Source organism: Colletotrichum phormii (genome assembly GCF_030913505.1).
Source record: "Colletotrichum phormii strain CBS 102054 chromosome Unknown BDP81scaffold_1, whole genome shotgun sequence".
Lineage (NCBI taxonomy): Eukaryota > Fungi > Ascomycota > Sordariomycetes > Glomerellales > Glomerellaceae > Colletotrichum > Colletotrichum phormii.
Window position 1 is genome coordinate 3676749 of NW_026851443.1, and position 21876 is coordinate 3698624.

Consider the following 21876-nt stretch of genomic DNA (forward strand, 5'->3'; position numbering starts at 1 on the left):
GTCCAAGCAACTGTCGGAACGGCAAGGCTGATAAGGAGCAATGGGCAGGTATCGTGGGCTGGCTGGCGCCTGCCCTGGGCGAAGTGGGACAACCGGCTTAGTCATCACGGCCGGTTAAGGTGGGGCAACCACCCAGGCTGTCACCACCTACTTCGACCGACCCCTTGTTGTTGTTCTATTTAACGCCATGGCGGCAAGGGCGCAGCCGCCCTTGCGGCAGACCTCCCGGAGGATATGTGGCGTGAAGGGTCGCAGGCTCTAGCTATATACTATATAGTACACGCCGTATCCTGACCTCCTCCAAATCTTGCTCGTGAGCTACTATGTGTTCTATCCATCCCTAGTTCCCACTGGTGCCCTAGTTCCGTTATAACCATCTGGTTTCTTAATAGAGGTAGTTTGTCGTTTGGAGGATAGGTTATGACCTATCTCCTAGTACCGCGGGCAGATCTTCTGGAAGAAGTCTGTCACGCAGAGGAAGGCCTGGAAGCCTTCAGAGTCAGTGATTAGCCCCTTGAAGTAGCGATCGAGGGACCCTATAGGTCCTACGGGCTCCTGGCGGCTGTAGGGGTAGAGGGTGGGCCACTGTTGCCTCCTCAGTAGGGTCTTTCGGCAGTAGACTAGATGGTCTGCCTCCTTAACCCACTCACAGGAGCAGGTGAGTAGTGCTTACTCAGTTCAATGTTGAACTCGGCGAGAGAGTCTTCGCCGAAAAGCTCCGACTCCAGTGACTGGTTCGATGGAATACTTCCTGGTGATTCGGAACTGCTATTATCGACACTGTTCGTTAAGGCAAGACGCTTTCTTCGCTCTGCTAGTGCTGCACAATCCAGCCCGCCCCGTCGCGATGGGGCATATTAGCAGTCTTTGGCGGCGCCAGCACATCTATCGCAATGAGGTCGCTTTCCGTCGCACTTCAGATGCTTTGAGCGGCATGGCAAACAGGCCAGTGATGAGCGGGATGCTCCGCCATTCAAGTGTGTAGGGGGGGTCATCGGTGCACGTGTTTGCGGGTGTGTGAAGTTGGAAATTGGAAGAAGGTCGGATGTCCGCCGTCCCCTTTGACGGCTGCGGGGACTCGGGTATTCGGGGACCCGTTGTAAATCAATCGGGTACCCGATGTAAGCCAGCCGCCACGTTCGCGACAAAGCCGTGTAGCCAAGTATGTTAGCGTGGAAGAGATCAACAACGGCGCAATGGGGGCTTGTTGACACAGGATGCGGGTGCTGTCAGTCCAAGCTCTCGGGGATCGAAATCACAAAAATAAGCATGTTTACTCAAGGTTCTTGTGAATCCTGAGAGTGACAGTAAACGCATAAGAATCTGCGAACTTCGGGACTACCCACATCAAACAAGACCTCAGGAACAACACATGCAAAATCTCTCAGCCGTATCGCAGCTACTTTCTCGACATTTTCATCATCTATTTGAAGTCTTAGTTCTGGCAGTCACTTGAATGCAAACATGTCCGGCAGCATCATCATCATTGGAGCCGGATTCGCAGGTGTCTGGAGCGCCCTGTCTGCCAGACGCCTCATCAAAATCCACGGACAGAGCGAAGCCTTCAAAGTTACTGTTATAGCTCCGCAGTCATGCCTTATCATGCGGCCACGACTGTACGAAGCAAATCCGTCTAACATGAGTCAAGAACTCGGACCACTATTTGAGGCATCCGGTATCGTACAAGTCGGACGCAGACATTGGGCATCACGTCCCATATGACCGTCTCATCCTTGCAGCTGGAAGCTCGGTTATTCGACCACAGCAAGTGCATGGACTCGAGCAGCATGCGCATGACGTGGACTCACTGGAAGGCGCAAACAAGCTTGAAGCGCATCTCAACAATCTTGGAGCGTACTCATCAAGAACCCGCGAATAATCTTGATAGAGGCAGCGGGCGTGCTTGGTCCAGAGCTGGGACCTGGTCCTCGACCGGTGATCACTCAAGCGTTGGATGAGCTTGGAATCGAACTTAGACTCGGCTCGCCTATTACAGCAGTCGAATCAGAGGGTGTTCAACTCGCATCTGGAGAGATAATCGAGACTATGACGACCATTTGGACCGCGGGAGTGAGAGCAACACCGTTGACGCAGAAAATCCCCGGACCCAAGGATAAGCTATCACGCCTCCACGTCGACCGCTACCTGCGCGCCGTGTCATCAGAGCGCGTCTTTGCCACTGGTGATGCTGCTTACGCCGCCTCTGACAGCAATGGGCATTACGCGCTGATGTCCTGCCAGCACGCCCTTCAGCTTGGTCGTGTCTCGGGATACAACGCTGCTGCAGACCTCTTGGGAGTTCCCCTTTTCGAGTATAAACAGGAATCGTACAATTGTTGTCTTGATCTTGGAGCATGGGGGGCTGTGGTTACGAGTGGTTGGGATAGGAAGTGTTGGTATCACAGGCGTGATACATTTCCTCATGAGGGTGTATCTTCGGCAACAATCACGTCGATGTCCGTGATAATTGCTGTTGTTGTTCTTCCTATTTACATTGTGGGCAGGGGTCGGTCGAAGTAGGTGGTGACGGCCTGGGTGGTTGCCCCACCTTAACCGGCCGTGATGACTAAGCCGGTTGTCCCACTTCGCCCAGGGCAGGCGCCAGCCAGCCCACGATACCTGCCCATTGCTCCTTATCAGCCTTGCCGTTCCGACAGGAAGATACGCTTCTCGGGGGAGTCGGCAAAACAGGCCAAGATGTTCCCTAACCAGAGGTTGATATACACGCCCGACGACTGTCAACAAGCACTAGAAGCGGCTAACCCCGTTGGGCCTGACTCTGACGAATTGTTCAAGCAAATCATGGATGCCGCTCCACAGCAGTTGCGCTAGTGGGCCTATTATTTATGTAAACCTTAGTTCTCTAACCTGAAGGACGGGCCTGCCCTGACCTTGCCTAAAGGGTCTTCAATCTAGCATTTGATCTCTAGAGACTTTTCTCTACCTCATCGGCAATCTCGTTAATCTGCTCAAAAAACTTGTCCACCTCAGTGATGAAGGCCGAATGTCCGCCAGGATTTCTCAGAACTCTCTTCAGCGTAGGAATGGTCGAGATGATTTGCTCTTGCGTGGCTGGGGATATGGTCTGATCTTTCTCGCAAAGGATGTAGTAGACGGGAACCATCAATGCCTCCGAACCGACAGATGCCGGACCCAGGAGAGCCTCTTGCGACTGCGGCAACAGTGCCGCCATGCACTCATCAGCCAAGTTGTCGTCCATATCGGGGCCGTAGAATGCTGCCTTGGCCTTGGCGTTTGCCGTGACCAGTCCATCAGCCATGTCGACAATATCCAAGCCGGGGGGCAGCACGCTCAGTGCACTGGCGCCGGCTTTAGGGGGCATATTGGCTGTTACGAAGACGATGGCGCGAAAACCGCCCTTGAGACCCAAAGTTGCTCTTTCCTTGACCGAGTAACCTTTCGCTGCGATGGTCAAGGGGCTTCCGCCGTATGAGTGAGCCAAAGCAAGGAACTCTTTGCCCTGGTCCAGGTAAGGGGCAAGATCGGCTTGGATGTTCCGGGCATCGTCGTCAACGGTGATTTTGGGATCGGTTCCCACACTGGGGTGGCGGACTGCAACAACTGGAGAAAAGCCTGCCTTCTCCAGCCGAGCTTTGGCAAGGTCAAAACAAGCGGGGAGGTGGAAGCCCCCGTGGGCGAAAACAATGCCCAGTGATCTGGAGGGGTTTGATACTGCCGACATTGTGCTTTAAGATCGAGGTCTATTTTCTTTGAGGATGAATGATGTGAGTTGAAGTAAGGACGGGTCTTCGGAACTTTTTGCAACACAATTGCTACAAGTATTTCGTCTTGTAGCTCGGGCAGACAAATCTGACTCAAGATTGAGAATCGACATGTGAGGGAAGTGTTGATCATCTTATGGACGGGTCCCAAACTTCCGTTAGTCTTAACCTTGCAGTCTTGGTGGGACAAGTGAGTCGCTTAATGATCCGATGCAATGTGGCTGTTGGTTTGCGTGTAGCACAGGTTAGTCACACAGGTATTCCTGGTATCGCGATCGGTAGCAATATCGTTGGGTTAATCTGGTGTTCTTGTTGTTGTTATTATTGTTAAGGAGAGTATCTAAACGCGAAGGCTCGTGATATGGAAGGAGGGAGCTGAGGTGTGTCACGTGCCGAAGACACGTGACATAGCTCGGCTCCGTGTATACCTAGCGATTGCCGTTTGTTCCCACAGTGGCATTTCTTCAAAGGGACGAACCCCCAGCAGAAACCGCCTTCATTTATGGGAATAACGCGATAAGCAAACCAATCAAAGGTAATGGGTCGTTTTGAAACCGGTGATTTCTGAACAACCAACAGCCTCATTCTTAGTTTGAATTCTGCTAAGTTGAAACTGGTTGACGAATCAGGAGGCACCGACCTTCAAGAACCGGCAAGATAGATAACAACTCTGGCAACGCTAGAGATTTTGTACAAAATTCCTGATAAGATGGCTCTGGGTGTTCCAAGGTATAGGAAAGAGAGTTTGCTTGACTCGGGACGAGTAATTACATACGGCATCGTGAGGATTTATTGTGGTGCGGCCCACGGATCGCGGCATCGTGACGAATGGATTCAAGGGTGGAAGACATGGGTCCCAGGTACCGGATCGAACGGCGCAGCTCCGCGCGCGACGCCGGTCTGATTACGGGATTATACTCGCTAACAGCACAATCCAGCAAAAGAAGTGTCCTTTTCCGTATAGTTGTCTCTTTTCGTTTTGGGCTGACAGTGAGTTTACATCATTCTTACTTCTAAAATTCTCACCGCTTCTTGACGGTGTTTTTACCCGACATTTAGCAAACTGCTTTCCCAACTGGATGGACAAGTTGTGCTAGATTCGTCACAAAGCACATCATGTCGGACGTTACATATTCTTCCGCAGAAAATATTGCAAGGGTTCTAATTGTGTCCCATGCTTTTTCAGTGTTTTGGCAACCGTCCTGGTTGGTTTGCGACTTTATGTCACCAGAGTTGTCGCCAAGTCACCATGGACTTTTGACGAACATGTCGCCATTGTAGCATTGGTGAGAGGGCCCATATCCTTCGTGATGTACATGCATTCCAGAAAGAGCCAGTATAGACCAACATGGACAATAATCAAATCCGCCTGCGTGGCGTGTCCTGGCGAATACACTTTGAGGAAGAAGTTCGTGAATGATTGGATCACAGAAATTTCATGATTCCACATAAACTTCACTTGTGGATGCTCTGGTGGGATAATTAAAATCAAGTAATAACGTGGTTTACCAGTCAGCCGCGCATATCAGTCAGCCGCGCATTTCCTTATCGTATACTAAGTCGCCTACATTATATATTTAATATCTTTTTCATTGTTGGTTATATAACGTTCAAACTTTTTCATCAGTCTTTGATAAGAGTCACTAAACTAAATAAAAAGTTTTAAAAATTAATTTCTATTTAGAGATAGAGTAAATATATTATATCCTTATCAAAGACCCATATTTCTATTCCACTACTTATTTCAATAAGTTATAAAAAGATTAAAGTGTCTTTTTCTATTAAATTTAACTAAGTTAGTTATATTTTAAATATATTATAAAGATACTGAAATCTTTTTAATTAGTTATTATTCAAAGAAATTAGGTAAATATGCAATTTAGTATGCGATAAGGAAATGCGCGGCTGACTGATATGCGCGGCTGACTGGTAAACCACGTTACTCATATGATGAAGTGCATTTGCGTACCTTGTGCCATCCGGAGACAGATGAAGACTGACTCGATAGGGGGCTTCGGGAGGTCCCACACGCAAGAGCCTGGTGCGAGAGCAATGGCGTTTGGGTACAGATAGTCGGGATCTTGTTGGTTTTTCTCATTCCCGAGCGTACGATCCAGAGTCTCTAACACCGATACCATCTCACCCGTGATGTCAGTTGGATGCTTACTGTTGACGGCATCATGAAGAAACATATTTGCAAAAGCAGCTTGCGCTGAAAGAGACGACTCTCCCTCAAACTCCACCCTTGGCGTAATGATCTTATCCTCTTCCTGTCGTGAAGAAGATCCTGCTTTAAGTGCATCTGGTGTCATTCGAGAAGGAGTCGGTGACGAAACATCATCATGTGTGAAGCTGTACGGCGTGCTGATTTTGGGCCTGTTGCTTCCCTGGTCGCCCAAACAAAGCCTGCCTCAAGTCTTCGAGTTTTTCCGCGATGAGGTCAATCTTTCGTTCGCTTCAAAAATCTCAGCAGGGCATTCGAATGAGTTGATTCATTGTAATCCACTTACTAAACCTCAGATATGAAGACTCGGTGCCGCTTTTCCTTGGGCTTCTGCTTGGTCGGATAATCGCATACTGCACCTGATCGGGTGCAGTGAGAACATGGAAGACGTCGATCACAACGTACCTATCTAGACATCAGTACCTAATTTCTTCAGACCCATGGTAGATAGAGCGTGTTAATGCCAGCTTAGCCTACCTTACGACGTCGGCAACGATCGCACTGGTCCGAACTAGTAAGCGGACATTCGGAAACACAGAGTCGACATTCAGCGAGACTTACATATATCCTGGGGACCGAGACTTCACCAACGTCTTCCTGGTGGCTATCCTCATCATGGGGCTCACTTCTACCGTTTTCTTCCGTGGGAGTGACATCCATTCTGACAATTATGCTTCAATGTTCCGTCCCGTATCAGGGCATCGTCCAACTGTTGTCTTCATACTTTCACTTCGGGAAGAAAAGCTAGCAAAAGGCGAGTCCTTGGACCGAAAGGATGCCGTCTGTAGAACGGTTTTCCAAAATTTGTTTGCTCGTCTACACTGCGCGGAAGTGGTCGCAGCCTGTTCACCACAGAGAGAATCATTAACGCGCCCCGCGGGTTCCGCGACATAGTCTCACACTGCCTGTTCGCGAACTTTCCCAAAGCCTGAATCAAGATTGGTTCCACTATTTGACACCTCTGACAAAACCAACTATTTACTACTCTGAGTAATGAAGAGCGGGCGTATGGATGCTTGGCATCCCGCGTCCGAAGTAAAGGGTGTGGCTTCGGGTGCGGTCTCTTTGAAACCCGCACCACCGCTGTTCCCCAATCCGGACTGTCTTACACGGCACCGAGCATCGTAAATTAGCAGGCTCTCCATATGTTGTGACTGCGCACGATAATTTCAGTAGAGATCAGACTTGCTTGAAAGTTTTGGTGTCTGCAGAAGATGTTCAAAAGCACCGCCGGTCCTTCGGGATGGTGAGCGCCGTTTATTCTTGGTGAATATGCCACCAAGTGTCTGACTGTTGGAATAGGCCTACATTAGGCAGCAGGAGGTTGCTGCCGCGGTCCGTTCCAGCCACGGTGGTCCGTGTGGCTCAGCCACACGAGGGTGGTATACCCCAGACTTCCTGCCGCCGCTGGCACCTGGTTAGACTTCCACAGAAGAACAACAAGAACAAGCAATATCACCACTACAGTCGGTGATCGTTGCTACCCACGATACTCGAGTATTTTCCTTTCCCACCTGTGAATCCAACACTGATCAGTGGTTAACCTCACAGTAACCACTACTGCGATATACTGCAGATCAGCAAGGTATTACAGAAGAGACTGTTGCGACGCCTCACCACGGGATCCCTTCAGTGCTAATCACGAAATCGCCGGCCCTCCACAACCCGCATTATCGTCAACCTTTCTTCCGCAACTACGTTGCCGTTGATAAGGGCGTCTATCACGCTGTCGTCGATCGACCTCGCAGCCGAATACCCTTCCGTACGACAAGTGCCGTTGGAGAAGTCCGTTGCTCATCACGATAATTCAACTTCGTCAACTTCGTCAATTTCGTTGCCCACAACGAATTTCCTCACGATACTTTTTTTTTTTCACCTTCAACCCACAAATTCGCGAAGATTCGCGGAAGTACGCGAAAAACACCTACTGTACCTTCCTTACCTTCTACACTTTTACGCGATATCCACGCTGTGGCAAGGCCGCAGGCTCCTACTTGCTATCTCTGCGACTACTCACTTCACTAATCCTCCTCCCTTAACTACGCTACACCATGACGGAATCGCAGACGTCACAGGATCTGCCCATCCCGTACGGCTTTGGCCGACTTATCGACCTAACGGTATGGGGAAGCAACGATGAGATCCTTTTTAGCGAGCGCGATAATAGGAAGGTATGTACACACATTGCTTACTCCATCGCTACGTGGTTACAAGAACAAACCTTTGGTCGCGAATTATTCGCCGCCTTCCAACGCGACTTCGATGGATGGGACGAAGAATTCTTCCACGCGGCAGGATCAAGGGCACTCAGCCTGCTCCGCGATCACCTCCTCTTCAATGGTGTCCATATCCCTAAGACCAGGGACAAGGTGGCTCCTAGGCTGGTGGAAGTTCTGGATCGTGACACCTTTCATACATGGACGGATGAGGAAGTCGAAGAGATGCGTCATCATTCCCCCTACTTTAACCGTCTATTAGATGAGGATCCACGTATCCTCGAGGATATCCAACGACAATATATCAGCCCGCAACAACGAACGGCTATGAGGGAGAAGCAATATCAACAGCAGATGGAGATTGAGAGACAGCAAAGGAAGAACGAGAAGGAGAAGGAGGACCGTATGAATGAGATTCTTGCCAAGGAGCTGGCAGCCAGGGCAACCAGGGGAGTTGACAACCCTCCTCTACCAGAACGACCAACCCGACAGAAGCCGACTCCTCGACAGTCGCCAGCTCAATCGGTCCACTCAGTATCTCGTCGACCTACCCCAATTACACGCCCATTATATCCTACGATAGCACCTCCCACTACGCAATCTCGTCATATCTTACCAGCGCCCCCGCTGTCGCCGAGACCCGCGATGATGGAGCACCCTCCACAACACCTTCCGCCTCATGACGAAGACTTCTACGTCGGCCCACAAGGCCACAACTTCCCTCTACAGGACTATCCCCCTGTCACCACAGGCTTCCCACCACAACCTCCTATCGACAACGTTGCTACACGAACCAGCAAGCCAACCTCTAGGCAACTTTCCGATCTCGCCAAGCTGATACCTGACGAAAACAAGTACGGTGGCGAGATGTATGATGTATTGGACATTAAGTTAACGAACTTCCGTGATAACTGCGAGAAAGTCGATATCGAGGAGGACCAACTGGGCTACGCCTTCTCTATCATGCTCCGCGGCAAAGCTTCCACATTTTATCTTCAACGAATCTGCGGCAGGGGCCCACGTGACTTTTTCTCGATGGTTCGACAAATCAGGAACCACTTCGAGAATGAGGAAAGTCAGCAGAATTACCTCTCCCAGTGGCGAGAGACTAACTTCAATCGCATCGCTCAAGAGCACCCCGACAAGACGAAGATACAGGTCCTTGAGGCCCTCATCGAGAAGCTCACAGTCATTCAACGAGCTCTCCCCGCTGTGTACCAGTCTGACGAGGTCCTGCGAGGCCAGCTTGTCAATGCTTGCTCCGGGGTCCCAGAGTGTACTTTGTGCCTGTATAACCCCTCCCGGACATTGGAAGGCGTCTGCAACCAGCTTCGATCAGCCGTCAGCACCGCTATCCGCATGAAGAAGGACCACCAGTATGTTACTGAACCATTCAAGCAATACTGGGTCGACCGCACTTATCGCGGCCGAGGCCGAGATGATCGATACGGCAACAGCCGTGGCCGGGGCACAAATCGACCTCATAACCGCGGCCCGCCAGACCGCAAGTCTGACCGCCATTGCTATGTCTGCAAAAAGCCAGGCTGCTGGTCATCGAAACACTCGCTGGACGAAAGACGGCAGGCATACGATCGGTACAAAAGCAATAGATACGTGCAGGATACCTCGTCAACGGGATACGGTAACTTCCTTGCCGAGTACGAAGGCTTCGAATCTCTTGACGACGACGATGGAGAGGAAGATATCCGCCAATACCTCCAGACGACCCCTGCGCCCACCAACAACGATGATGAGGAGGCTGATGACAGTGATGCCTTCCTCGTCAGCACCGCCTTTTTCAACAAGAGCAACTTCAGCGGCAAGGCTATTTTGTCACAATTAGCTGACCAATCGGTCTTCCATCAATTGACTAAGGCAGATCTCGGCGACCAGACTGCCAAGGAAAACGCGGCTGTCTTCGTACTTGACCGATACTCAGCAGAAGTCTTCCAAGGGATATTACCAGATACGGGAGCAGCCGGAGTTTCCACTGCAGGATACTCCCAAGCTCTTGCCCTTCGACGAACCTTTCCATCAGTAGAAATCGACACTTCGCAAGCGGGAAAAGCAAATGTCCGCTTCGGCGGAGGCGATCTTCTGCCCTCAAGCGGCACCATCACGGTCCCCACCCCGTTCGGACATATCGAGTTCTACGTCGTACCCGTCAATACCCCATTTCTGCTCTGCCTCGCCGATATGGACCGTCTGCGGATTCGCTTTGACAATCTCGCCAATACACTGCAACAAGGCAACGTTGTTGTGCCTGTTGTTCGTAAATGGGGCCATCCGTGGCTGCTACTTGGCCCGCCTGAGCAGAGCCTCGCCTGGAACCACCTCACGGACGTGGAATTACGCAGACTTCATCGTCGCTTCGGCCACCCATCTGTCCAACGACTTCACAAGGTTCTTCACGAGGCTGGCCATGACGTTGAGACCGCCGCAATCGAGCAATTGACGAAGTACTGCCATCAATGCCAAATGCACAGCAAGTCGCCCGGCCGATTCAAATTTTCCCTTCGCGACGACTGCTCTTTCAACTACGAAGTCATCGTTGACGTCATGTACCTCGACGGCGATCAACCCGTCCTTCACGTTATTGACCTCGCGACTTCCTTCAACGCGGCCCACTTTCTCAAAGACATCTCTGCGAAGACTACGTGGGAAGCTCTTCGAATTTGCTGGATTGATGTGTACCAGGGACCACCTGACTGGATCGTCGCTGACGCCGGCCGCAACTTCACAGCAGCCGACTTCCGCCGCGAAGCTCGCGCAATGTCTATTGAAGTCAAGATCATCCCTGTCGAGGCACATCACAGCATTGGAAAGGTTGAAAGATACCACGCAGCTCTGCGACGAGCCTACGATGTTATCCGCAAGGAATGCCCACTGACTACACGAGAGTCATCGCTACAAAGCGCGGTCAAGGCAATCAATGATACTGCCGGCCCTGACGGCATCGTCCCTACCCTTCTCGTCTTTGGCGCATACCCACGTATGACCGACGATTCCGCCCCATCTCCCGATATCGTCAAACGCGCCGCCGCCGTACGCAAGGCAAGCAACGAGTTACGCAAGCACTTTGCCAAGCGGCAAGTGAATGAGGCCCTGGCAGCACGAAACGGCCCTGATACAACCGCGCTGAAGTCACTTACAATTGGATCGCAAGTCCGCGTCTGGCGCGAGAAAGAAGGATGGAGTGGCCCTTATCGCCTACTTGCTACTGACGGTGAGGAGTGCACCGTTGACGTCAACGGACCGCGTAACTTCCGATCAACCGTTATCAAGCCCTATTACGCAGACCCTGACGAAGATGTTCCTCATAATACCGACAAAAGCGACGACCACGCAGAGGATACTATTGTCGTTGCTACTCCCCCGAGGAACCCTGTCGCAGCTGAGACTACTCCATACCCTCGTCGTACCCGCGGCCGACCGCGCAAGAACTTCGTCGCTGACGCGCTTTTACAGGAGACTGACGTACCTGATAACCCGTCACTCCTTCCCTCCTCCTCTACCTTTCTCTCTGCTAAAGAAGAATCCGATAAGGCCCTCGCAAAGCAACTACGCGATAAAGGGACGATAACCACCTCTGGTGAGCCCTTCGAACTATCTACGAAGACCGAGATAGATAGCCTTATCGCACGGGGGGTATTCGAATTCGTCACCCTCGACCTTGCTAAGCACGATAGCCGTATCTTCAAATCACGTATCGTTAACGAGGTAAAGGGCAAGAATACCGATAAGCCCTACGAGAAGTCACGCCTTGTTATCCAAGGATATGCTGATGACGGGAAAGAAGCTATCCTTACGCAGTCACCGACCATACAACGAGCAAGCCAGCGACTGATACTTGCACTTGCTCCGTCCCTTCTGCGTGACAACCATCAGCTCTGGCTTCGCGATATCACGCAAGCATACGTCCAGTCAACTTCACAGTTGAATCGCACTATTTACGCACGACTACCTACCCAGATTCGCGATGACTACCCTCCGAATACGATTATGAAAGTCGTCAAGCCACTATATGGCATTGCCGAAGCTGGCACTCATTGGTGGGCAACGTACAACCGCCACCATAGAGAAAGTCTCGAGATGAGTACCTCATCATACGACCCGTGTCTTCTGCTGTCATCTATTGATAACCCTCACTTCGGCCTCATTGGCATGCAAACAGACGACACTATCGGCCTTACAGACCTGCCCTTCTCTGCGAGAGAGGATGAAGAACTTGTAAAGGCTGCTTTCACCGCTAAGGCAAAGCAGTATCTCTCAATCAATGAGCCACTCATCTTCAACGGTGGCATCGTATCACTAACCTCAGCAAAAGACACTTCGATCGTCCTACGACAGAAAGGGCAAGGGAAAAAGCTGCAACTCGTCGACGGAGATTCGCCCACAGCCCAACAAGATTATGTCCAGCAACGTGCCCGTGGGGCATATATCGCCTCAATCTGCCAGCCCGAAGCATGCTACGATCTGTCAGCCGCCGCCCAGCACAAAGAGCCCGATGCTGAAGCCATCAAGAGCCTCAACCGACGGTTACAGTGGCAGATGAATTCGCTAGACCGCGGTCTAACTTTCATCCCGCTGAACCTGGCAACCGCGAAGCTCTTTGTCTTTGTTGACGGCTCTTTCGCCAATAACCACGATCTTACCTCACAGCTCGGCTTCCTCGTTATCCTTGCTAACGAGACTATTGACGATGATAACGGTACTTTCACGATTGACGGCCATATTGTCCACTTCTCCTCCACGAAATCGAAGCGAGTGACGCGCAGCGTGCTTGCCTCTGAAGTCTACGGCATGGTTGCCGGCGTAGATATGGCCTACGCTATCTCATCAACTCTTGCAATGGTTACACAAAAACTTGGCAACCCGACCATCCCTACGACTGCCTGTACCGACTCATACTCGCTATACGAATGCCTCGTTAAACTGGGCACCACCCAGGAGAAACGCCTGATGATCGACATCATGGCACTTCGGCAGTCATACGAGCGACGGGAGCTCTGCGAAGTCAGATGGATCCACGGCGATGATAACCCCGCTGACAGCTTTACTAAATCGTCGCCCAATCGAGCCCTCGAGGGCATTATTGACACCAATCACGCGGTCATTAGAATGGAGGGATGGGTTACACGTACGTGAAGGAGGGAGAGAGACGAAGATTCGGCTAATCCAAGTGGATAATCGGCCGACTATTGTTATTTCTCGGTACTGTATAATTGGGTCTTGATTCTGTCCTATTCCCGGCTTTTGCAAGAGAGAAAAGTTGCCAGTGTTGGAATAGGCCTACATTAGGCAGCAGGAGGTTGCTGCCGCGGTCCGTTCCAGCCACGGTGGTCCGTGTGGCTCAGCCACACGAGGGTGGTATACCCCAGACTTCCTGCCGCCGCTGGCACCTGGTTAGACTTCCACAGAAGAACAACAAGAACAAGCAATATCACCACTACAGTCGGTGATCGTTGCTACCCACGATACTCGAGTATTTTCCTTTCCCACCTGTGAATCCAACACTGACAATATTTCGTGCCATTGAGCAGCAACCACTCATTTCAATTTCTCGACGACGAATGGAACCTATCTGCAACATTATCCTGCCCTACTTTCTTTGGAGAATTGAAGGACTTCCGGACGATATCTTCTGCCTCTTCGATCATGGAGAAGCGAGAAGTGCCTTCCAAGCGCGAAAGCATTGATACTGTCGGATTGGAAGTCCAATTCGGCCGCGAGTAGGGGCAGAGCATGGGCCACCTCGAGGGGGTACACTTAGACCTCGACTACCCACCCAACCTCCGGTTGGAAACTCCCTTCTACTCCTTACGCAGAATCAATCAATACAGAGATATTGATACTTCGTCACCCCCAGGACCCTACGGTTCGAACCAAATTCCCTGTGAAAGGAATACCAACATCGACGACATAGGCTCCCTCACGGACCTCAGCCCTCGCCTATACCGCAGCAAACTCGCACTCGTCCAACAAGAGCCGACACTCTTCCCTGACACCATCAGAGAGAACATCAAAGCAGGCATCGATTTCGAGGCCGACGAGGAAGCCGTGGCAGATGACAGCGTTGTCGAAGCAGCGTGCCGTGCAGCCAATGCCTGGGACTTTGTCAGTTCTCTCCCCCAAGGGCTCAACACGCCGTGCGGACATGGCGGAAGCCAACTTTCCGGTGGCCAGAGACAGCGGATCGCCATAGCGAGGGCCCTGGTGCGCAACCCCGTTGTCATCCTGCTAGATGAGGCAACGAGTGCGTTAGACACGGAGTCCGAGAAGGTTGTTCAGAAGGGGTTACTGGAGGCGGCGGGCACGGGCAACCGTATCACCATTGCTGTGGCGCATCGCCTGTCCACAATTCGCGATGCCGACAAGATTTGTGTCTTCTATGATGGTCGGATTGTTGAGACCGGGACGCATGATGAGCTTATCGAGCAAGGAGGGATGTACAAGAAGATGTGCGAGGCGCAAAGCTTAGATAGGGCAGCTTAATTAGATCGATTGATGTCCAGCAGAGTTAGATGATGAGGATATCGAGGGAGGGACTTTCGTATTTTCGGATAGAATCAGGTTTAATTTTCGCAAGGCTTGGAATTCGAAAGATGGCTATCAAGTTGCAAATGTTCGTGTCCACCCAAATGAGCGGTAGGTCTAAGCTTTGAGCCAGTCGACCTTACCCGGCGCGAACACTCTGACTATCGATAATGCCATCACGACTGCTTTACTGCAGGTGATCCCAATCGCCGCACTGGCCTTTGTTCTTCTGGCAAAAAGCCCAAGGGTTCCCGAAGTGCAGGCAGCGGTACTTCGTCCAGGAGGTAGAATCCGCTATTGGACCAAGTTAGCAGTTGCGTGACAAGTATAAACAAGTAATTGTTACTCACGTAGGCAGTACATAGAAGCCCCGGATCCCGTGTCACACGGACAGCAATCACGGTTCTTGACACATTCGGCTATACAAACAGACGTTAGAATGCTGAGAACCTCTCTTGCAGGTACGTACTGCTCTTACCGTTGAGGTGCCGGTAGTGTTGAGGGTCCTGCTGAGCGCTAGCAACAGCGAAAAGGAGAGCCAAAACGTTTCCCGCAGCGAACTTCATTGTGATGGTCGTTTGGTCTGGTGGTATTAATGACGATAGTCGAGAGGAAGATCTAAAGACAGAGACTAGGATTTCTATGATAGTGGCACAATGATATATATGGAATCCAAGGGGACTAAGTGTTCATTCCCTCTCTTGTAAAACTGTCATTAAATTGATTAAAGCCACTGACGGCAAGGGTCCTCGCGCAACTCCCACGATCATTCGGCGTGACCGGTGTGGCAGCATGGGGTCCACATAGGAAGCTTTCCATATAGAAGTGTCTATTAGATTGCAAGTAAAAGCTTGGCCCGTCCCGCGGAGTATGTAAGTGACTGCCTCGACATAATTGATTGTAAAGCAGAAAATTAAAAGAGATTACAAGGCTAAGATTTCGTCACAAAATCCTTGAAAATTAACAGGTTTTTTCCACCCATACGGCATATCCTGCAAGTAAGATGAACCACGACTTTAGAGAAATCTCCTTGGCAGCTCAGTATTGCGGAAAGATTCCATCAGACGAGCTCATTCAAAACAACCATGGACAGTTCAAGTTTCCAGTTTTGAAGTGTAACTTACATGTACTTATCTAGTTGGCTCAGGAGACTGCAGTTGGGGGATTGCAATGATCGACATGTACGCTTAAGAACCGTAACCTACCGTATAGGCGCACTAGCCGTCAACAAGCTCCATCGCCAGCTAGAACAACGGACTCTGAGTTTCTACTAATTTATACAAAGCAGGTGATGAATGAATCCTTTTAGCCTGTCTTTGATTATTCCGTAATGTGCTTAATAAGCGAGTGTCGCAGACAAGCGAGTGTCGCAACTGATTGCAGCTGTAAGATAAATGCAACCAAGGAGCAACACTAAAAACATAAAAACAATCAAGACTTCTCCGAATCCTGTTCCTCAGACATTTCTTCATTGAACTGACATGTTCGCGCATTGTGGCCAGTGTTTCCGCAGACGCCACATCGCCGTTGAGCTGTTTCCGTCCTCGGCCGGCGACCACTACTCCGACGAGTTTCCTCCCTAAGCTGGGCTGTTGCCTCCCTCTGGGACTGAATATCCTCTCCCTCAGCTATAGTGAGGCTTCCTCCTTGTCTGAGACGGGTTTTCTTAGCTCTCCGGCGCCGGCTAAGTAGGTTATTTTCCTCCTGAAGGACTCTAATCTTAGATTCCATTAAGGCAAGCCGATGCATAATCCCTACTGCCCCCTTTGTAAACTGGTCAACAGCATCGTTAATAGGCGTTGGGGAGCTGCTGTGATGACGGGAGATTCGATCCTTAATTAAGGTAGACTGAGAAGTAGCCTCAGTTGGGTTGTTTGGTGTCTTAGAAACCCAAGGAGCTGGTGTCCCAGGGAGTGATCCTGGAGGTATTGGAGTGTGTAACTTCACGTCAAGCTTCAATAGCACACTCTCTGCACTTAAGGGGACAAGCCCTGCTCCTCTGAAGCCTCCCCGGATGTTTTGCTCTGTAAGTGCTTTCGTGAAAGCCTTATGGAATGCAGGGAAGAAGTCCTCCTTCGTAATATGGGTCAGCGCTGCCGCCAAAGCAAACAAACAAATCAACGCCAAGATTTGACTGATTTGACTGCCTTTTCCCCAAGATTGGTTAATTTGCCCTATTGGCCAATATATCAAACAAATCCATAGAACACGTGACCCGACGACGCCCATACTAATTATCCAATTAGGAAATAAGTGAAGCTATTCACAACTATTTATGATGCAATATGTGAGCCAATCTCAACCCCCATGGGCATGATGGCTTTCCTTTTCAGCCAATTCTTCGTCAACTGCAGCTGACCCATAGTCTGAGGCTTCATTGAGTGCCTTTCCGACGTCAGGGTCAGCTTCGCAGTACTGAATGCCCTCTCACAGTCAGCAGCCATGGCTGGTATTGCCAACACATCAAGAGCTAGTCTACTGAGTAGAGGATACGTTGACTGGTGGTCTCTCCACCACTTAACAGGATCTTCCGTAGATTTAGGAGGCTGCCTGAGGTACGTCTCCAGCTCATCCTGCTGTCGAGAAGGCTCACGACTACGTCTAGTCTGTACCCATTGCCTGAAGTGGCTGTCTTCATGGGATGGAAGTGTGATCTCAAGAACAGCCGTAGAGTCATCAGACTCTTCCTCGGACCTATACCAATGGTCAAAGTAGTCCCTGAGCCCCTTCTTTGCATCACGAACCCACTCAAGCTGAACCCCTTCATCCCAGACTGCCTCAAGGTATGAGATACCAAGTGAAGGGTGGAGAATAACAGAAGCAGCAAAAAAGGGAGACTCCTCTAACTTCGTATAGTATGAGGAGAGCTTCTGCCAGGCCAACTCAACAGAAGTACGAAGATGCTCCTGGTACGAGGAAGAGAAACCCATGAATCGAGCAGTACGTTGACTCCAGTCCTCTCTTACATGTTGTGGAAGTATGGATTCCTGAAGAGGCTGGGTCTGGCTGTTGACTGAAGATCGAATGGGGCGCTCTGATCGAGTCTGTGATGGTAGGGACTCTTTATTAGCAGTCATATTGATCGTAGACGACTCGTCTTCCTGTTGAGAATTAATGGGATGGAGTATGGAGTTGTATAGACTCTTCTACTCCTCTAGATGCTCAAGGAGGTACTCCATGCCAGTCATGACTTCCCAGAGACGACCATGCCCATACCCCTTACCCCATCCATCCGTCCTCTTCGTCTGTAGGTAGAAAGGCTTAAGGATAGACTTGACTTTAACCAAGACTTTCCAATCTTCTGAAGAAAGGAGGTCATCGTTAGGTATCCTTTTATTGGTATTGTCCTGCTCCTGGACCCAGTTGATGTAGGTCTCGATCTCTGCCCTCTTCTGAAGAGCTCGATGGATCATGAGGTAGGTGGAATTCCATCTCGTCTCGTTGTTGAGAAGAAGATATGACTCCTGAGACCCCCTGGCTGAATAGCTCGAAGTCTGACCCAGCATCAACCTCTTGGGCTGCTTTCCTGAATCGCTCAGATCGCTGAGGAGAAGCCCTGATGAACTTCACGATGTTGCGAAGCTTACTAACAGGCCCGGTGTTCCTCCAGAGTTTCAGATCTTCCTCCTCATAATGGACAGACTGGTAGAAGAGTGACTCAGCCTCAAAGACTTTGCGATCAGTACCAAAAAGAAGGGCTCGTGCCACCAGGTTGAGTATGTGGCCGTAGTATCGTATTCTCCTTGCCTGATAGTCCCCCTGATCCATTATAGGGTCGAGTCTCCTGAAGAGGGCAGAGATGCAGGTATCGTTGTTGCTGGCGTTGTCACAGACCACCACACCCACTTTGCCAGTGATATCCCATTGCTGAAGAGTCTCGTAGATATTGTTGGATATGTTGGGACCGCTGTGATCGCTGCTTATGTGGTTGAAGGCGATGAGACGAGACTGGTGCTGGCCTATACTGTTGATGAAGTGGGCAGTGACTGTAAGGTAGGCGTAGTTGTTGGGTGACGTCCATAGATCAAACCCAATATGGATCTTAGTGAGGGCACTGTGGAGTTCATCCTTGACGTAGGATTGCCCCCTAGCGAAGAGAATGGGAAGATAGTCCATTATTGAAGTCCTACCCTATGGCACCTGATCAGCCAGAGAGGAGTTGTGAAGTTGTAGAACTTGTTGAACGAAGCTATCTTGATAGTGGTCGAATGGTAGATCGTTGGTGATGATGGTGGAGAGACAGAGATCTATGACAGTAGCCACTTTCGACTTGGGTATATGGGAGATCTTCCTCCTCTTCGATGAACGAGTGCCATGCTCTGAGCTGTGGAGAGTCTCTCCTGAGCTTGTCTCATCGGTAGCAGAACCCCATTGTGAGACTTGATGGCACCTGTATATAGATCAGTTAACAATAATCATACCAAAGGACATATACGTACCTGCGAAGATGGTCTGCAGCAAAGCTAGAAGCAGTAACGTGAATGATAAGCGAGTGAGACAGACAAGCGAGTGAGACACAAAACTGCGCCGATGAGATAAACTGGCTTCCATATCAACATCAACAGCATCAATTCAATTCAAACTACTCATAATCCTCATCTTCAGACATCTCTTCAATAAACTGGCACGTTCGTGAATTGTGTCCCGGGTGACCACAAACGCCACACCGTCGCTGACCTGTCTCGGCCCTCAGTTTGCAACCACTAGTACGACGCATTTCCTCCTGAACCTGCGCAGTCACATCTTTCTATGACTATATATCTACTACGTCAGCTACAATAAGACTTCCTCCATGTTGTAGGCGTGTTTTCTTAGTTCTCCATCGTCGACTGAGTTGGTTATTCTCGTCTCTAAGAATCTATACCTCAGATCTAAGTAAGGCTACTTGGTGCATGATGCCTCTTGTACCTTTAGAAAGTCGTTCAACAGCCTCGCAAATAGAGGTTAGGGAGCTGCTTTGGTGACGAGTGATCCGACTCTTAATAAAGTTGGATTAAGAGCTTGCCTCTACTGGGTTGTTTGGTGTCCTTGAAACCCAAGGCGGAGGTGTCTGTGGTAGTGATGCTGGAGGCGTTGGAGTGTGTAGCCGGATATCCAGCTTTGATAGGACGCTTTTTGCACTCAGAGGAACAAGCCCAGCTCCTCTAAAACCCCCTTGGATGTTTTTTTCAGTCATCGCTTGACTAAATGCGCTGCGATATGCAGGAAAGAAGTCCTCCTTTGAGATGTGGGTTACGCCCCGCCGCATCTTATCCTCAATTTGTTGCCCATACGCCGTCTTTAGCGGACCAAAGCACCCAACGTCAAGGGGCTGGAGTAGATGAGACGAATGAGGCGGCATACAAAGTGTAACGATCTTGTTTGCCTTGCAATATAGCTCAAAGTCTGTTGAGTGGTGACTTTCGTGCCCGTCGACGACGAGGAGGCGATATTGGCCTCTCAAACGTGGTTTCGTATGACGATCATAGTGCTGGATCCAATCTAGGCCTCTTTCATTTGTTGTCCATCCGTTTTCTGACGTCGCAATGACCCAGTCGTCCGGGAAACCTGACTCTGTATACCAGGTTGAGAGGTGATATTGGCCTGCAACGATGATGTACGGCGGGACGTTATAGCCTTGCGAGTTGATGGCTTGAATCACTGTAACCCATTCTCGATTACCAGGCTGCGCCATTTTTGTGTTTGAACGCCTTTCAGTACTTGTGACAACCATGCCAGATGCAATCTGGCCCATCATAAAGCCAGTCTCATCAAAGTTATAGATATCAAACTCATCGATACCATACTTCGCGATTATGTTCTTCACAAGAGCGAACCAGCCGCGAATAGCCTCTGCATCCTCGCATTAGGCCCTCTTATAGTCGTACCTCCGAAAAAACCGCGTCCGCAATTGTGGTTGTCGTTTGACGAAGTTTAAGGCCCAGCGCTTCCCAACCGGAGGCGCGTCGCGATCAGCAAGCAGTCGATCAGCCATTTCTTCCACACCACGGATCCGGGGAGGGAATAATCGGGCATCTAGATCGAGAATGTGATCAACTAACGTCTGCTCTTCTAGCAAAGTAAGATTCCTCGAGTTCGGTATCCTGTCGCTTCGAGATGTAGAGCCCTTCAATCGTCGACTCAATGTTGCATGGCTGACCGAGTAGATCGTAGCTGCAGCCCGTGCACTAAGCTCTGGATTGATTCTGATAGCTTGAAGGGCCAGCTGTATGCCTGACTCATTACTTCTGGATGCCATGATGTGTTGTGGAAGAAACGTCTCCATTTGTGTTGAAGCATCATCGGCGCAGTTTTGTGTCTCACTCGCTTGTCTGTCTCACTCGCTTATCATTCACGTTAGCAGCAAAGAACTCTGGCTTTCCTTTACTGTCACATTGTTGACAGCACCAGTAAGCACCAGCTGGCCCCTTATCATAAAGCTCAATAAGGAAGACCCTGTGGTCCTTAATCCAACTCTTCCTCCCCCTGCCTCCTTTACGGGCCAGCTGCTCCTCAACCACATATCTCTTGTTCTGCTATATGATCGTAGGGAGGTCGAAGATGGATAGATTCGAGGGAAGAACGATAGAGACACTGTTGGCCACTTGAGTTGCAATTCTGGAGGGGGATCGAAGTAGTTGAAGTGCGTTGGTAGGTAAAGGAGTGGGGGACAACATCTGTGAATAGCATCGTTAGTTGTGAAACCAAGACATCATCATGCCTGAGGAAGAAGAGCTTCCTGGATGGATGGGGAAGCCCTTATATAGGGCCAGGGAGAGAGGAGGGGGGAGTGGCTGACGTACGGTTGAAGTCATCATGGCAAAGGTAGGCAAGCCCAGGATGTTGGCGATGTTGCTGATGTTGGCTGCTTGTGAGGCATGAGGAAGAAGAAGAGACGTAGTAAGAGAGCGGTTCCAGTGCTTTTATACCCATATTCAACGTCGCTGGGAGTCATAGATCACTCAGGAGTATTGTCTGAAGAGAAAATACAGCCAGGAGGGCAGAAAAGAATATCGCAAAGCTGTCAGGATTAATGGTGCTGCATACAGAAAAAGAAAGCTGACCGCGTTAGGGCGTGAATATTCGCGATAGTGGCATCCCATTGGCTATATGCAGGCTTATGTAATATGCCAAGCCAAATCAACCCAATATATCAAATCCCGGTGGTCAGAAGTTG

The 21876-nt window shown here is 50.2% G+C and overlaps 5 protein-coding genes across 5 annotated transcripts; 2 read left to right on the forward strand and 3 right to left on the reverse strand.

Moving 5' to 3' along the window:
• Positions 1 to 1464: 1464 nt before the first annotated feature.
• Positions 1465 to 2879, forward strand: BDP81DRAFT_487529 (uncharacterized protein; the record flags this gene model as incomplete). Its single annotated transcript, XM_060595222.1, has 2 exons — positions 1465 to 1675; positions 1889 to 2879. The coding sequence occupies 2 exons, from the start codon at positions 1465 to 1467 to the stop codon at positions 2518 to 2520; spliced, it is 843 nt and encodes a 280-aa protein (XP_060452226.1). The 3' UTR covers positions 2521 to 2879.
• BDP81DRAFT_414347 (Alpha/beta hydrolase fold-1) lies at positions 2644 to 4025 on the reverse strand. Its single transcript, XM_060589356.1, has 2 exons — positions 2892 to 4025; positions 2644 to 2837 (listed from the first exon to the last, which is right to left on the reverse strand). Exon 1 carries the CDS (start codon positions 3701 to 3703, stop codon positions 2927 to 2929), a length of 777 nt encoding a protein of 258 aa, XP_060452227.1. The 5' UTR covers positions 3704 to 4025; the 3' UTR covers positions 2644 to 2837; positions 2892 to 2926.
• A 1425-nt stretch (positions 4026 to 5450) lies between these two features.
• On the reverse strand, positions 5451 to 6468 carry BDP81DRAFT_414349 (uncharacterized protein). Its single transcript, XM_060589357.1, has 4 exons — positions 6445 to 6468; positions 6254 to 6372; positions 5713 to 6198; positions 5451 to 5521 (listed from the first exon to the last, which is right to left on the reverse strand). Exons 3-4 carry the CDS (start codon positions 6053 to 6055, stop codon positions 5496 to 5498), a joined length of 369 nt encoding a protein of 122 aa, XP_060452228.1. The 5' UTR covers positions 6056 to 6198; positions 6254 to 6372; positions 6445 to 6468; the 3' UTR covers positions 5451 to 5495.
• A 7646-nt stretch (positions 6469 to 14114) lies between these two features.
• Positions 14115 to 14666, forward strand: BDP81DRAFT_284521 (P-loop containing nucleoside triphosphate hydrolase protein; the record flags this gene model as incomplete). The annotated part of the gene is made up of 1 exon (XM_060583018.1): positions 14115 to 14666. A coding segment is annotated over one exon (552 nt), but the record flags the coding sequence as incomplete, so codon positions are not given.
• A 241-nt stretch (positions 14667 to 14907) lies between these two features.
• BDP81DRAFT_389009 (uncharacterized protein) lies at positions 14908 to 15286 on the reverse strand (the record flags this gene model as incomplete). Its single annotated transcript, XM_060587203.1, has 3 exons — positions 14908 to 15014; positions 15071 to 15139; positions 15199 to 15286. The coding sequence occupies 3 exons, from the start codon at positions 15284 to 15286 to the stop codon at positions 14908 to 14910; spliced, it is 264 nt and encodes an 87-aa protein (XP_060452230.1).
• Positions 15287 to 21876: the final 6590 nt, after the last annotated feature.